This window comes from Oryctolagus cuniculus, chromosome 14 (genome assembly GCF_051225735.1).
Source record: "Oryctolagus cuniculus isolate XC-2025 breed Fujian yellow rabbit chromosome 14, ASM5122573v1, whole genome shotgun sequence".
Lineage (NCBI taxonomy): Eukaryota > Metazoa > Chordata > Mammalia > Lagomorpha > Leporidae > Oryctolagus > Oryctolagus cuniculus.
Genome location: NC_142880.1, coordinates 71,111,186 through 71,128,484, shown reverse-complemented (window position 1 = coordinate 71,128,484; position 17,299 = coordinate 71,111,186). Strand labels below are relative to the sequence as shown.

At 37.7% G+C, this 17,299-nt stretch overlaps 1 protein-coding gene across 1 annotated transcript in view; it reads left to right on the top strand.

The window, feature by feature from the left end:
* EMB (embigin) overlaps nucleotides 1–17,299 on the top strand; it is a 57,237-nt gene that overhangs the window by 21,069 nt on the left and 18,869 nt on the right. The window contains exons 3-4 of the mRNA XM_008262186.5: nucleotides 11,970–12,153; nucleotides 12,376–12,464. Of these exons, the coding sequence (XP_008260408.1) occupies nucleotides 11,970–12,153; nucleotides 12,376–12,464 (273 nt within the window). The remainder of the gene's footprint in view (nucleotides 1–11,969; nucleotides 12,154–12,375; nucleotides 12,465–17,299) is intronic.

Here is a 17,299-nt window from a genome sequence, read left to right as displayed (position 1 = left end):
TTATATATTTTTTATTATAAACTATATAGCAATGAACACTTTACATATATCTCTCTGGACATAGTTGTAAGTGATCCTTTAGGATCAATACCACAAAGCAGAATTGCTGGGATAGAAATTATATTAAGTATAATATAATTGGATATGTGTGCCTTTTATTTTAATAGATTTAATAGAAATATAATTAATATATAATATTTAATAGAATTACATGCCTTTTTATTTTAATAGATTCTTCCAAATTGCCCCCACATATTTGAGTTGAATTTTTCCTACATTCCGTCTGGCACTTGACATTATCAGGCTCTTTGGTCTTTGCTAATGAATGTGAAAAGCTGTATCGTTGTTTTGGTTTGCACTTTGGAGTTTGATGTGTGTGTGTGTGTGTGTGTATCTGTTTACCTGTTAACATCCTTTATTCATTTTGCTATTGATTTTTTATTTAAATGAGATAGCTTTTCATTTTGGATACTGATTATGTACTTTTTATTTTTCTCCCACTTTAATTTTTGTATTTTTTTTTAAGATTTACTTATTTATTTGAAAGGCAGAGTGTCAGAGAGAGGAAGGGTCACACATATAGATATTAATTTTTAAAGCATTATAATTAAATATTCTTATGCCTTTGTTCTTTTTTAAAAATATATTTTTCTAAATCTTGTTTTTTTATGTAGTTTTTCTGAAAAGCCAAATTCCATAAAGAGCATTTACTGGATTTTGATGTATTTGTCACTCAATCTGTAGATTGCTTTTGGGGAAAGTTAATGTTTTCATGATATTGTATTGTATGTATGATCTAGATAGCATTTGATTTAGAGTACCTTTTCCAGTTAATCTTTGGTGAAGTTTAGTTATTTTAAAATCTTTTGTGCCATGCTTATATTTATGTGGGAACAGAAGATGAGGCAAAGGAGATGCCAATCTTTAGTGCTTTCTCCACCCCTCCAATCTTCACTGATTGTATTTGTAACATATTTTTCGGTTTTATATGTTTATGTTTGAATTGTGTCTCCTCTGCTAACATGATAAATTATTTGTTCACTTCTGTATCACAAGTAGAATAGAAAAGTACTGAATTTGTTTTGGTTAGTGAATGAATCCACTATGTGAAACCAGAATTTCTTGCACATGTCCTGTATACCTCCTTAAGTTCTTTCTATCTTGAATTCCTCATACACTTCCTGATGCAATTTTAATAAGCCCAAGCCTACCGTCTAAGGGAAGTTCCTTCTCTGTCTAGGGAAGAGACTTACTATTTTAAATTCTGCATTCTAGGAGCCATTTGCATTATTAAAATCATTTCAACAAAAACTTATTGGAAGTTTGGTTTAACCAGACCCAGCAGTTATCTTTTTGTTCTCATTTTGTTAATGTCATACAGTTTATATTCCAGTGGGGAGAGGAAATGGATACACAAGTAAACAAAATAACTTTTAGGAAGTCAGGCAGTGTAAAGTATAGGGAAGAAAATGCATAAAGGTGCTATGTTAGAGGGTGAAAGTGAGAGTAGAGTGTTGGGATGGTTAGGGCAGCCCACTCCGGGAAGCAGGCACTTAACCTGATCTAGCCAGTTGAGTGTGTACTATGGCATAGGCCTACAGAATCAATGCCTTTCAGAGGAGACCTCCAGATTTGCATTTTTATAAGCTTGGAAATTGATAGCAGGAGACATAAACTATTAGCATAAGATCAAATCTCAGACTGACATCAAGGTGTAAGTATGTAGTTCATAGAAATTCATTACCAAAGAGGTGTGTCATGCTTTCTACTTATGTTATATGTTTATGGGCCCTTGTCTTGTTTTGCTGGGTACTATGGCTTCTGTGCTTAACTCTTTGATGAAATCCAGTTATTTTTAAATACTTTGTTCTGTGCATGTAGTCATGTGGGAGAAAGAAGATGAGGAAATGAAGAAAGCAATCTTGATTACTTTCTGCACCCTCTCTATTCTTGACTCATTGCACAAACATTTTTTTTTTTTTTAGTTTTATATAATATTTGTGGAGTTCTACTTAAGAGTTCTCCTGATTTGTTTCTATAACAGCTCTGTCTCTAAAATGATATTCAAAGGTACTGGAATAATCCTTTTCAAAATATAAATGTAAATGGTTATTTGTACTGGGGAATCTAATGATTTGACATCTTCCAATTGTTTTTCTTTTATTCCATTATGGTCAAGTGATGGTGTACAAATGGTTCAAAACAAACAAATTTTCCATCAAGCTACAGAAGATGTAAAAATTGAAGGCAAATTGTGATAGCATACCCCTGATTTATATATGCAAAATGATAGTGCAAATTATAAATATGTTGTTACGGTTCCAAAACAAGAGGGAAGGACTTTGCATGGAATCGAGTGTACAGGGCTTGGAACTGGCTCTTCTGAGTCCTGGATCCCTGCCCAGGCCTGAACCACGCTCCCCTGGTAACCTTAGTCATTGCTTTTCAGCTGGACATAATGGTTAGGAGTTTATTCTAGGGCCCAAAAAGTATATATCCTAGATTTTTCTGAGCTGCCAAATGATATAAGTGCCATAAAACTTTAATCATTAAGAGTAAGAAGAACACAAGGAAGTGTCTAATAAATCTTGATAACTAGTATGGAAACATTTTTAATCAATTAAGTAGGAAATAATTCACTGAATGGATTTTGGACCACAGAATTAATAGCTAAGTTCTGGAAATGGCAAGGACCTAGGAAGACAGAAAGGAACACTAAAAGGGTCTGGTTAAGATATTGCCACTTTTACCGTCTTCTTTACCAGTCCCAGAGTAAAGGCCAAGTAGATTTTTATTAAAACTGTTGAATGCGTGGATAAATAATAGGCATAGGTAGATGTTCAGAAATTAAGTGTTGAATGAGTAGATGAATTTATCATGATACACTATCATTGCTAGCCGCCTGTCTGCTTGTGTTATTGTGATTAATTCTAGTTAGGTCCTTAACCCAACTCTCTAACTTTGAAGCCCTGAGTGGTACAGTATGATTAGTCAAGTGGCCAACCTCTAGCCATCAGATATGTGATGTGAAGGTGTGTTTGGCTTTTACGCTTCCATAGTGAGCAGGAGCTTTGCTACTTGCAAAACTTCTGTTATGGGGAGGGGTACTTTGATTCTGGTTATCTAAATAACTTGATGATAATTGAAGTACAAGAAAACAGTGACAAACAGGAGTTTTATTTAGTAAAATTCAACCAGATCTTCTCTGGGATTTTTATTTTGCACAGTGTCCAGAATCTTACTAATTATTTTATAAATTATTTTGACAAAGCTGACTTGTTTGTGTAAAAGCCATCGTGTTTTCTAGTATCTCCACCCCCACATTTTTTTTTTTTTTTGAGGATGCCTGTACAAACAAATTCTGGTAAATTTGGGTGGGAGCTGGTGCTGTGGCATAGTGGATAAAGCACCTGCCTGCAGTGCCAGCATCCCATATGGGTGCCAATTCTAGTCTCAGCTGTCCCACTTCCAATCCAGCTCTCTGCTATGGCCTGGGAGAGCAGTGGAAGATGGCCCAGGTGTTCGGGCCCCTGTACCCACACGGGAAACCTAAAAGAAGCTCCTGGCTCCTGGCTCCTGGCTCCTGGCTCCTGGCTTTGGATTGGCCCAGCTCTGGCTGTTGAAGACATTTGGGGAGTGAACCAGCAGATGAAGACCTCTTTTCCTCTGCCTCTGCCTCTCTGTAACTCTGCCTTTCAAATAAATAAATACATCTTTAAAAAAAAGTTTGCAAATAGGCTCATGTAATATTAGCCATACAGTTTTTTATAGAAAACTTTCATTTAATAAACATAAATTTCATAGGTACATCTTTTGGATTATAGCAGTTCTTCCCCCCCATAACCACCCTCCCGCCAGCAAACCATCCCATCCCCTACTCCCTCTCCCATTGCATTCTTCATTAAGATTCATTTTTAATTATCTTTATATACAGGAGATCAACTCTATACTAAGTAAAGATCTCAACAGTTTGCACCCACATAGACACACAAAGTATAAAGTACTCTTTGAAGACTAGTTTTACTGTTAGTTCTCATAGTACAACACATTAAGGACAGAGGTCCTACATGGGGAGCAAGTGCACAGTGACTCTTGTTGTTGATTTAACAATAGACAATCTTATTTATGATGTTAGTAATCACCCGAGGCTCTTGTCATGAGCTGCCAAGGCTATGGAAACCTCTTGAGTTCACAAACTCTGACCTTATTTAGACAAGGCCGTAATCGAAGTGGAAGTTCTCTCCTCCCTTCAGAGAAAGGTACCTCCTTCTTTGTAGCCATACAATTTAAAGATCTTGAGAACTTCCAAAGGGAGGACTTGGAAATTATATACACATACTTAGAAAGTATATAAGAGAGTAGTTATACTTTTTTATTCAAGTAGGCTTATGTCCTTTTTAGGTTTCTCTGTGTACAATGGTGATTTTTGCATTTTTAAAAAAGATTTGTTGACACTGGCATTATGAGTGAAGCCACAGCCTGCAACAGCAGCATCCCATATGGGCACCAGTTTGAGTCCTGGCTGCTCCACTTCTGATCCAGCTCCCTGCTAAAGCACCTAGGAAAGGAATGGAGATGGCCCAAGTGCTTGGGCCTCTACCACCCACGGGGAGGCTGGGAAGAAACTCCTGGCTCCTGGCTTCGGACCTGCCCAGCTCCAGTTGTTGTGGCTATTTGGGGACTGAACCCGTGGATGGAAGATCTCTTTTTCTCTCTCTCTGTCTACTCGCCCCTGTAACTCTGACTTTCAAAATATACTTCTAAAAGCAAAATTATATATAAAGAGGAAGAGGCAGAGAGAGAGAGAGAGAAAGAGAGAGACAGAGAGATCTTCCATCCGCCCATCCACTAGTTCTCTCCTTAGATGGCCACAAAAACCAAGGGCAGGGCCAGGCTGAAGCCAGGAGCCAGCAGCTTCATCCAGATCTCCCAGATGGGTGGCATGGGTCCAAACACTTGGACCATCTTCTGCTGAGTTTTCCAGCCATTAGCAGGACCTGAATCAGAAGTGGAGCAGCTGGGACACAAACTGGCTTATGTATGGGATGCCAGTGTCACTGACTTTACCTGCTATGCCACAATGCCAGCCCTGTGATTTTGTGTTTTAAGCTTTTGGAATTCAGAAGCCACATGTGTTGTATGCTGTATCACATCAATACTGCACTGATCAGAGAACACAGAAATAACTCAATAAAAAATGATCATGATTCTTCACTTCAATATGAGATTGACTGTCGCTCCCCCTCTTCATGGAGGAACGATACTAAACCCTGCCTAGGCTTCATATCCGAGTCACGGCACCATTATGTCTCTCCCCCTCTTCGCGGAGGAACGACACAGGACCCTGCGCTGTTCTTTTGTCTTCTCGGCCCTCCCCGGGTTTGCTGCTGGTTCTTCCCGGGTTGGCTACCCACCCTTCCACCTCCGTGGAAGGGCGGTTCCCCCTGCCACTTTCCCCATTTCCGCGGGGGAGCGGCACACCGCCGGACGGCTCTCTCGGGGGGCTGCTCAGGTGTTCCTTCAGGTGTTCCCTTTAGATGTTCCTGGTGCATGTTGTCTCTCTCCTCCTTTATAGTCCTCTTCCACCAATCCCAACTCTGCTACCCACATGCCGAGTACGCTGCTCTCCTCCAATCAGGAGCAGGTCCTGCTGTTTATTGGTTGAACTGGAGGCAGCTGTGTAGAAGCTGGTTCCTCCTCTCCCAGCGCCATATGTGGGAGAGCAGATGCATAGAATAAGTCTTAATTCGAGTAACTTAGTCTAATCCGAGTTGCTCCCCACAATTGACTTTTGGAAATAGGTTAAATTACAAGAAGCAAAAAGCAATGTTCTTAAGTTATTTTATACATGTTGGATATACATTTTAGGATATTCTTATATAGAAGAGTGATTGTATAAGTCAATTCAAGTCCATATGATAAAAAGCAAAATATCAATGTTAAAAATAGGACTGATTTCTTTAATTTTATATAGGAGTATTGCCCTCATATTAGTGTGGCTTTCTTATTGTTTCTGTAACGATTCCCATCGTTTCATGCATATTTAGGGTGTAACATGGGACTTCTTTAAGTTCTAGGGTGAGATGAAGGAGAAATCAGGCTGCTGGGGCTCTGCGTTTCCTGTCTTTACTTCTGAGAGACTTGTCCTGTCTTATCAGTTGCATGTGTGTTGCAATGCATGTACTTCTTCATAGTAAGAGTTTCTGCTATATTTGTAAACACTATTCTATGCAAGACATTTAATTGGCTTCCACTTTTTCCCTTTCTATAAAAGAACACAGTATGCTTACATATCAAGTGGTATTTAAGAGCTTTGCTCCTCAGTGGACCCAGCCAGATCTATGCATCAATGCTCTGAAGACTGAAAACTGCTGAAAGGTCCATATACTTGCAAATTGATTATGAAAATACAAGAGGATTTAGACACATATAAAATTAGAATTTTAAGAACAATCTCTTAAAAATATGTTTAAAAGCTGAACAAGTGGCTACAGTCCTAAAAATGCAGATGTCATAGATGTTTTTGCAACATTCAAATTAGCAGGAACACATTGCAATTGTGCAATTTGGAGAAGTTGAAACATACGTTGAACCTTGGTTTGCTGGTTAACCACAAAAGAGTCTAACATTAATAGAAGTTTATACATATTTATGATGTTAAGGATATAAAGGAAGCATTTCATGAAAAATGTGAATGTTTAAAATGTATAGATCACATTGTTCATCTATCATCACATCCATGTTGCTGTAATTCTATATTATAAATTTGATTCATTTTCTGGTAGTATTTTCTTTCATTAAATATCTTGGTTCAGCATTTGAAGGTGAAGAAGTTAATTCCATTACCAAGAGGATTTCATATTTTGTGAGTTGGTATGTACCATTGGCCATGAGAATCTTGCTCAATCACACTTAAATTTGAGATTCAGCATAGCCACTATATATCATTTTGGTCATTTTGGTCAAGATAATTAGTTAATAACTATGACACTTACTTCATGGAACTGTTGTGAAGACTAAATAATATAATAATCATATAAATCTTAGCAATGAACATAATAGTTTTTAGTATATTCCCCAATGAGAAAATGATGAGATGAAGTAAGTGGACGCTTATTGAGCAATTGGTATATTATGCAAGGGCACTTCAAGAGGTTTGTGGGAAAATAGAATCAGAAGATGAATTGTTCTGATGCAAAAATTATTTGAAATCCATGCATAAATTGTTTCATAATAACTTTTTCATGAATTTTCAAAGATCCTTGTATGTGTAATTTCAAAATGTTTCCTCAACAAAATAAGTTTATTCTTTAATTCTGTTTTTCAAAAACTGTTTAAAGTACCCTTATATTACTAGTGCTTTTCTTATATTGCACTGTTTATAGCCTCATGAAATAATGTATTGTCCCATTTTACAAATAAGGAAAGAGGTATCCATTATGAATATAATTTATTTGCAAATGAAAGATATGTATCCAATCATACCAGTTAAATTATCCTACTTTTACTTTTAGAAGAACAAGTTTGGTGTCATTATTAAATAATTAAGAAGAAAAAGTAGCTAATAGAAGGTAGGACGTCATTTGCCTGATTCTGGAGAAAGATATTGACTTTAACAGCAAGAGTTGAAGAGAACAGGGGAAAGTTTGATATTTCAGAGGTAGAATCAACTGAATACAAGTGTGTGTGATTCAGTGTTACAAGTCAGGGGAAGGGAAGGGTAAATGATCTCCCTTGGATATACTGAGTTTGAAATGCATGCGGAATATCTGGTTTAGATGCTGAGTAGACGCCTGGAGCTATGGGCCTGCAGATCAAGAAAGTTTTGAATGGAGCTTAGAGTATTCAAAGCAAGAAAGAGTATTCTAAGTAACAATTAAATGCAACACAGGAGTGTCAAGTTGAGAAGTAGAGAGACCAAAGAGCAAAATCCATGAGGCATCAACATTTAAAGGGTAGTTGGAAGACTTTGGTGTGGCTAGAAAAATGTTTAAAATACATAATATTAAATACAAAATGTTTAACGCTATTAGTAGAAACAAAGTAAAGGAAATTTCAAGGAATAAGTAATCTATCTGGTATTCTAGAGACTTCAAATAAAACATGAACTCTGAAAAGAGTCAGCAGGTTAAACAGGCCATTTTTCACCTAAAACAAAGTGGATTTTATAGTGTGATGAGGTAGGACGCCAGAATATGCTTTATTGAAGCTGGAATGCAAGTGAGGACAGACTGTGTAGCCAGCTAATTCTTTCAAGAGACTGATCAATGAAATAACATTTTTGACAGAGATTTGACTGAAAAATAGGACTAAATTTTAAGTGTATTTTCCAGAGATAAGGGGAAGTGAGGAAAAGTTATAGATGCGTAAGCTTTGGACCAAATACAGTTGATTCTGAAACATTTTATCCTGTTAATAGTACCTACTACAATTTCTGACATGTAGGAGATGCTCAGCAAATATGATGAAATGTGTAAATATCTTCAGTTTTATGTGCTCGATTTTACCCCTTTATAATTGGCCTCCTATTGAGGTCCTAGGTTTTGTTTTTTTCTGTTTTTGAGCATAGAATTCAATTCAGCAAGTATGCGATTACACAAGCAGTTATTTCAGGCATGTGCTCACAAAGCACTTTACGTGAACTGTATACTCCACTGTTTGCAAACTCTGCACCTGGTCATTGCTTAAGAAAGCATTTTGCAAAGTTTTAAGTGTAATTAAAAGTGATTTGACGTTTTACTTAAGTTCTCTGCATTACCTACCACTTCTGAGTGTGAGAAAAGCTTGGGTTTATATAATGTAGTGTCCACTCGCAAGCACACTTCCTTCTCCTTTGAAGTAACTGCCACTATTCTGATTTTTATCTCATCACTTTCATACTTTTATTTATTGCTTTATTACCCAGGCATAATAAATATTACATCCTTAAATTTTACAGCTTAGTTTTGCTTTCTTTTTAAGGCATTCTAAAAAAGTTTCTTTCTTTCTTTAAAAAATAAGAAGAGCAGAGGGAGTCTTTCATCTGCTGGTTCACTCCTCAAATACCCACAACAGCCAGGACTGGACCAAGTTAAGGCAAAGAGCCAGAATCTCAATCCATGTGTTCCTCATGGGTGGCAGGGACCCAAATATTTGATTCATCAGTTGCTGATTTCTAGGGTGCACATTAACAGGAAACTAGATTGGAAATGAAGGACTTGAGCCGAGGTACTCCAATGTGGGATGTGGTGCCCCAAGCAGTGACTTAACCCACTGTGCCACAATGCCACCCCCAAAGGCATGCATTTTTTAGAAATATCATTTATTTTCAGGTTTCCCAAACACAGCTCTTCTGTCTCCATTTATTAATTTATCTGTTGACAAAGCCAGATCATTCATCTTGTAGTTTTCCTGCATTCTGGATCGTCTTGGTTAATGAATGTAGTTTTTTTTGTTTTTGCTGTTTTTTTTTTTAAGATTTATTAATTTATTTGAAAGAGTTACAGAGAGGCAGAGGCAGAGGCAGAGAGAGAAAGAGAGAGAGAGAGAGAGAGAGGTCTTCCATCTGCTGGTTCACTCCCCAGATGACCACATGGCTGGAGCTGCGCCCATCCGAAGCCAGGACACAGGAGCTTCTTTGGGGTCTCTCACGTGGGTGCAGGGGCCCAAGGACTTAGGCCATCTTCTACTGCTTTCCCAGGTCATAGCAGAGAGCTGGATCAGAAGTGGAGCAGCGTCCACTTTCCAGTGTCCATATGGGATTCTGGCCCTGCAGGCAGCGGCTTTACCCACTAAGCCACAGAGCTGGCCCCCAATGGAATGTAGTTCTCCCATCAGCTATTTTCCTGTAAAATGGGATTTGAATATGTCGAAGCCTAATGTTAGGCCTAGGAGAAAAGAATTAGAATTAGACATCTGTGGCTAGCATTTGAGTACCTGGGTTCAATTCCCAGCTCCAGCTTCTGGTTTCAACTTCCTGCTAAGGCAGATCCTGGGAGGCAGTGGTGATGGCTCAAGTACGTGGGTCCCTGCCACCCTAACTCACATGCACACACACAGAGTTACTTCAGAGAGTCCAATGAAAAAAATGGAATTAAAAGGTAACTTTACTTTGATGCAAAAGATTTCTAAAAATCTATTCATAGTTTTTTCATAATTTACATTTTCCATGAGTTTTTGAAGTCCCCTAGGATGTATCGTCAGGGACTTAGAGTATGGGGTGGTTAGAGGATTAAACTGAAGAAAGAAAAGACCATTGGAGGCTCTCAGTGCTTTGCTTTACTGAACCCTGCCCCCCAGCTGGAATAGGAGAGACTGGCAGGGAAAGCTTACCCTTGTTGGCCTGGTCTGAGGTCTGGAGACCTTAGTTGCAACATCTGCAATGAGTGGGATTGGTGGGGACCTGTGACCTTCTCTCCTGTCCCTCGTGCCAAACAGGGAAGAGAAACCTTTCCTCTACCTTCTTAGGTTCAGCCAGTTAAGCTGACGAAAGGTGAATAATCATCCGGAAACAAGGCAGATGTGCTCATGTATATACAGGAGTTTACAGAGAAAAGTGGAGCTCAAAGGAGGTAATTAGAACTGGGGGCTTATATAACATCTTTTAAAATACATATTTCAATTGTTGTAAATAATTTTACATGTTTATGAGGTCCACTGTGACATTTCAACACACGTATGATCAGATCAGAATAGTTGGCATATCCCATCACCTCAAACATTTATCATTCCTTTGTGTTGTGAACAGTTAAAACCCTCTCTACTAACTGTTTTGAAATAGACAGTTCTTGCCAACCACAATTGCCCAACTGTTTTGTAGAGCATTAGAAAGTATTCCTCCTATCCAGCAGTGCCTCTGGACAGTTAACCGTCCAGTGTCTTTCACCCCTTCCCCCTTCCCCAGCCTCTGCCTGGCTCTGGTACTACTGCTCCATTCTCTGTTTCTATGAGATTGATGTTTTTAGCTCCCACGTCCGACTGAGCACTTGGTATATTTGCCTTGTTGTGCTTGACTTATTTCAGTTAACATAATGTCCTTCAGGTTCATCCATATACCATCTTAATAAGGGAAAGGCGAGGCGGAGAAAGGCCACTCACAGAAAATCAAATGGCTTTTTGAAAAGATAAGTGAGCCCTTAGGAGAAGAGATAGGAGATGTGATAGTTTTGTAATAAGGTTTAGGTGGTGTGGAAACTTCTGGGATGAGTCAGTCTTCCTTGATTGCTCCTGGGAGTGGAGATTTAGGACATTTGAGTTCTTTGGAGAGGCTCTGTTTTTAGTCTGAAAAGAGTTTTCAGGACCTCAAATGCCTTATGCTTTGTTGGCATTTTTTAACACATGCATGTGTGCATATTATGTGTATATATATATATTCTGTTAAGATATAACACCATACGAATTCATCCTGGTATTTACAATTCAGTTCAATTTATAACTACAGGCTGCTGCTTCTGTTCTCTGTCTGACGCCTGTTATCTTTATTCACCCCTCTGTGGGTTCTTTCTGGGAAGGAAAGAATATGACATACACCTCCAATCCACATTATGCAGGAAACATTCTTGTAATAATACCAGCAACAGGGTTCCTGAAAAGAAAAAAAATCATTCCATTCTTACCCCACTGATGTGTATCTGTTGTTACAGTTGTTACAGCTGTACTGTTACTACACTGTCAGGGTACTTGGCACACTTTGTACTTGCTCGTTGTACAAATCTCACTCAGCTATAGAGATTTTAAGTAAATCCTGTCACACCCTTAGGGTTTTGTGATTCTATAAATGTTATACCAGGCTTTTTCCCACTGTGGCTGTGAAAGAGCATAAGAAAGAGAAGATCTGAGTTGATTAAGGAATATGCTTCAAAGAAACAAATGAATGTTACACTAAAAAACTATGATACAGTGCTATTGTTAATAACTTAAAATGCATTATATATTGGATTTCCTCCTGAATGTAACTTCTACCACATTTTGCTCCCCTTTGTTGCTAACAGAACAATCCAGCATGCTGATGGAAAAAAATATCACTTTAGAAAGGCCTTGTAATGTAGAGCTCACATGCCAGTTCACAACATCTGGGGATGTGAATTCAGTAAATGTGACCTGGAGAAAAGGGAATGAGTTACTTGAGGATCATCTCATCAGTACCAGGGGAAACATGCTGTCTACTCAGTACATGTGAGTATACAAAGTCAAATCTGCAAGGCTGGCCACAGATAAGTGCAATTCTAACTACTTTTATTGACTGAGCATTCTTCACTTTGCCATCGCTTGAGTGTTATGCTAATATTCTAATTTGCATATTCACAGAATTATTTCTATTTTAAATTTGATTAATTATGTCTTCATTAAGAAATTTTATGACAACAAGCTTATATTAATGACTTGAATTATCTTTAGGTTCACCATTGTTAACAGCAAACAAATGGGAAGTTATTCTTGTTTCTTTGAAGATGAAAAGGTACATAGGGGAACATTTAATATCAAAGGTCAGTATTAATAGCTTGGGAAATAATAATTTCACATTATGTTCTTAGACTTCTGAATCTCCCAAGTTTAAATTATTGCTATAATAATAAACAAAATGCAACTGGAAGAAAATTGTATGCTTTCCATTGAATTACCAGATGTGACCTTAAAATGGTTTATATTCCCAAGTTACTCCCCTCCTGCTTTCATTCTATAGTGTAAAGACCAGAGTTTAGTGCTGAAGACCAGAAAATCAGGTTTTTGTAAATCATCGCAGTCTCTTGAATTTACTTAGTTAGCCATCTAAGTTCAGAGCTTTTACAACAGTTCTCCACATTTCTTAAGTTAGTATGGCCTCAGCTTATTAGGATGCAGTTTGGTGTTTTTATTTTTTTTATTTTTTTTTCTAGGTCAATATAATGATGTTTTATTTTATTAAAATTGATTATGATGGGACATTGTTTAGTTTATGACATCACAAACTATAGGGTATCACATTGGTAGATTTATAATTACAGAATGGCTGTCAGATACCAATTGATTATGATATCACAATTTTTATGACAAAACAGTTAATTTTTTTTAACTTTTATTTAATGAATATAAATTTCCAAAGTACGGCTTATGGATTACAATGGCTTCACCCCCATATCATCTCTCCCACCCGCATCCCTCCCCTTTCCCACTCCCTCTCCCCTTCTATTCACATGAGGATTCATTTTCGATTCTCTTTATATACAGAAGATCAGTTTAGCATACATTAAGTAAAGATTTCAACAGTTTGCTCCCACACAAATATAAAGTGAAAAATAATAGATGATTTTTTAAATGATGATGAAATCAGATCAGACCTATTGTCATGTTTAATCCCAGTGAGAGTCAAGTTGGGAATTGATAATTTCTTTTTTTTTTTTTACAGAAGATCAGTTTAGTATACATTAAGTAAAGATTTCAACAGTTTGCACCCCCATAGAAACACAAAGTGAAATATACTGTTTGAGTACTCATTATAGCATTAAGTCTCAATGTGCAGCACATTAAGGACAGAGATCCTACATGAGGAGTAAGTGCACAGTGACTCCTGTTGTTGACTTTACAAATTGACACTCCTGTTTATGGCATCAGTAATCTCCCTATGCACCAGTCATGAGTTTCCAAGGCTATGGAAGCCTTTTGAGTTCTCCGACTCTTATCTTATTTAGACAAGGTCATAGTCAAAGTGGAGGTTCTCTCCTCCCTTCAGAGAAAGGTACCTTCTTCTTTGAAGACCTGTTCTTTCCACTGGGATCTCACTCACAGAGATCTTTTGCCAGAGTGTCTTGGCTTTCCATGCCTGAAATACTCTCATGGGCTTTTCAACCGGATGTGAATGCCTTTAGGGCTGATTCTGAGGCCAGAGTGCTGTTTAGGACATCTGCCATTCTATGAGTCTGCTGAGTATCTCGCTTCCCATGTTGGATCACTCTCCCCTTTATTTATTCTATCGGTTAGTGTTAGCATGTACTAGACTTGTTTATGTGCTGCCTTTGACTCTTAGTCCTTTCACTATGATCAATTGTGAACTGAAATTGATCCCTTGGACTAGTGAGATGGCATTGGTACATGCCACCTTGATGGGATTGAATTGGAATCCCCTGGTAACAACACAGACTCTTTAAAAAGTACTTTGTTGCAGAATTAATCTTAGCTTGCTCTAATTTTTATACAATAAAAACTTGAAATTTGCAAACTTTTGGACTCTTTTGTAATAACATATAGCTGAAAACTAACCTTCCTTCCTCCCTCCCTCCCTTCCTCTTTTCCTCTCAATCTCCCCTATCCTAGTGAGCAAAACACATGCATCTCAAATCAAAAAGTAAACGTACTTTTTGAATCTCCTTTAAATATGTAAGGAAGGCCTACAGGTCCTGAGAAAATGCTCATCAAATCTTCTGACTTAAAGTGCCCTGGAGAAATTCAACTTTTGACATACATTTTTTTTCTCTTCTAGATGAACTTGTACTCTGGAAATATGTATTATTCATGCTTGTTTGAAGAAAATGTTGAAAGTATTACTTTTTATTGTTAATGCTCTTGTAATAAATGATGTAAATTATATCTGAAAGTGGTCATTCTTGGTTGTAATGTGAAGATTATCCAAAGCATTTTACTTTTCAGTTTACCAGTAAATTTAATGTCAAATATGCCAACGGAAAATCTCTGATTTCTCAGTTATTAACTTGTGAACTGATGTTGGCTTGGTGTCAGGGGCACCAACACAAAACATAGGTTTTAAATCAGGTCTTTAAGGAATACAAAGAGCCACTGAAAATTCATGTTTTTTCTTTTCTAATTTACTTGAAGAAACTTGGTTCACCTATTTTGTTTTTAGTGTTCACTTAACATTAATTTTTTTTGACAGACAGAGTTAGACAGTGAGAAAGAGAGAGAGAGAGAGAGAGAGAGAAAGGTCTTCCTTTTTTTCTGTTGGTTCACCCCCCAAATGGACGCTACAGCCGGCATACTGTGCTGATCCAAAGCCAGGAGCCAGGTGCTTCCTCCTGGTCTCTCATGCAGGTGCAGGGCCCAAGCACTTGGGCCATCCTCCACTGCCTTTCCGGGCCATAGCAGAGCGCTGGACTGGAAGAGGAGCAACTGGGACAGAATTCGGCGCCCCAACCGGGACTAGAACCCGGGGTGCCGGCGCCGCAGGTGGAGGATTAGCCAAGTGAGCCGTGGTGCTTACCCACCTAATATTATTTTTTAAATGTACAGTATATCCTATGGATGTTTATGATGTTAACAAGTTGGGCCCCTCTAGATCTTCCTTGGTAGAATAATTATTCTATATCATTCATTTAAATTGAATATTGTTTGAAGAAATAATTTATTTGAATAGAATTTAAAGGCATCTATGGAATAATTCATATTATACTATTATATGTTATTATTTAATTTTGTATGGTACATATTTTTATAAATGTCTTATTATATTCTTTCTCCACGTGGTTTGCTTATGATTTTCCCAAGAATAATAATTATCTTTTTTTTAGAAGAGTACAAATGAATGTAGATGAAACCTTTATTGTATTTCAAATTGAGCCAAACCAAAATTGCTGCCTATATAGTGTATGAGCTTGAGTCCTCAGACCAATTCATTGGAAAAGTCCCTGCTTCTGTCTTTGAGGGAGCTGGTTGATTTATTACTATAAAATTGTAAAAGAGCATGAATGTCACTGATTAGGACATTGCAAAAAAAATGCTGACTGTGAGTGTTTGGCTATGATGACAGAGCAGGGAAGACTGGAAAAATGCATACAGGAAACTTGCAACTGCTGATATGATGATTACTTTTCACCCAAGAAAGATGAGTGATGGTTCGATGTTTGTTGGTAGTGAGTCAAATATTCTAAGGAAATTGTTGAACACTTTCTGTAATATTAATCATTGTTAAAAGCTCTTAGTAGGAAGTATCATGAACTTAATTGTTAAAGAACAAAATCTTTTGGGAAGTCATGTGAGATTTCCAAATGCTAAGAACATGTCATGGCTCAGGCATTTCTCTGCCCCAGGAAGTATCCTGAAAGTCAAAGCACGGATAAATAGTGTAACAGAACCAGCTAGGAAATTCAGTGTTGAAGTCTAGTAGCTGTCTTGACAATATGGAAGAATCTTTTTCTTAATTTAATAATATCTAAATGTCCCTGAACTGAAAGTGGCATTTAGGCCATGTAGTCTATGAGTATGCAAATATAGATCTACATTCTTACAACTTCAGGGAGCTGTTAATATTATTGAGTAGAACAAAATCCTGTCTTCCTTGACACTAGGCTGAATCAGCAATTTTACCATCTTCAATCTGGATTATTTTAACCCCAAGAATTTTATGTGTCCTGTTTTATCCAAAATTTTAAAACTCAACAGGGCATATTAGAATGCTAGATCAGTATACTTATATGTTAATAAATATTTCCCAGCATTAAAAACAAAACAAAACAAAACAAAACAGTGGTGCAGAACCAACTGTGGCTTCTTGAATAGTTCAAACAAGTTAATACTCCCTGAATGTAGTGAATTTTATAATTTAACCCCACATTGTTGTTAGCAGCCTCCTACAGTAGAGTTAAGGAATGGTTAATGCTGTACTGGGCATTTGTCTAGGGAACAGTGAATAAAAATAGAAGGGATGAAAGCAAAACAGAATTTTGGTTTTGGTGTCTCTATGTCATCACTCAGTCATTGTTACTTGTCTCTAGTCTACAGCCTGATCTAAATATTTAATAATGATGATTTAGTAGCATAGCCATGGGTTCCTCAACTAAATCTCACAGAATACCCAAGGTAACCTTGCAGCTGCTGATTATGTGCCCCCTAGAGACTAGCAAATGAGTTTTTCTCCAAACAGCCTTTCTTCCACATTTGATCTTAGCCTATGGGTAAATTTCAATGTCGTCATTATATTTCAACACAAAATTTCCTGCTGAAGCATGACCTAGTATTCAGAAAGAAATATGCTGAGGTTGAGAAATCTGGAAGATAAACAGCTGGGGAAGGAGAAATTGGCTGTGACTAGCACAAAACACTGTAGGGAAACTGCTCTTCAAAGCACTGTTTGTTTTACAGTGGCTCCAGGAGCATCCACCGTGATGCCTGTGGCTCTCCACATGGAACTCAGCAAGTGTGACTTTGTCCCGTCTGCGGCTCGGAGGGAACCTTGGGGCTTAGGAGAGGAATCTCTGTTATAGCCAAGCTCCCCTTCATGCTTAATCTGAAGGTCCTTGATTGACATCTATCTTAAGCAGGGTTGATTTCTCCCTCAAATAATTCAGTTTTCTCGTACTTTTCCCTAGTTAATAAAACCACACCAGGCGTTGGA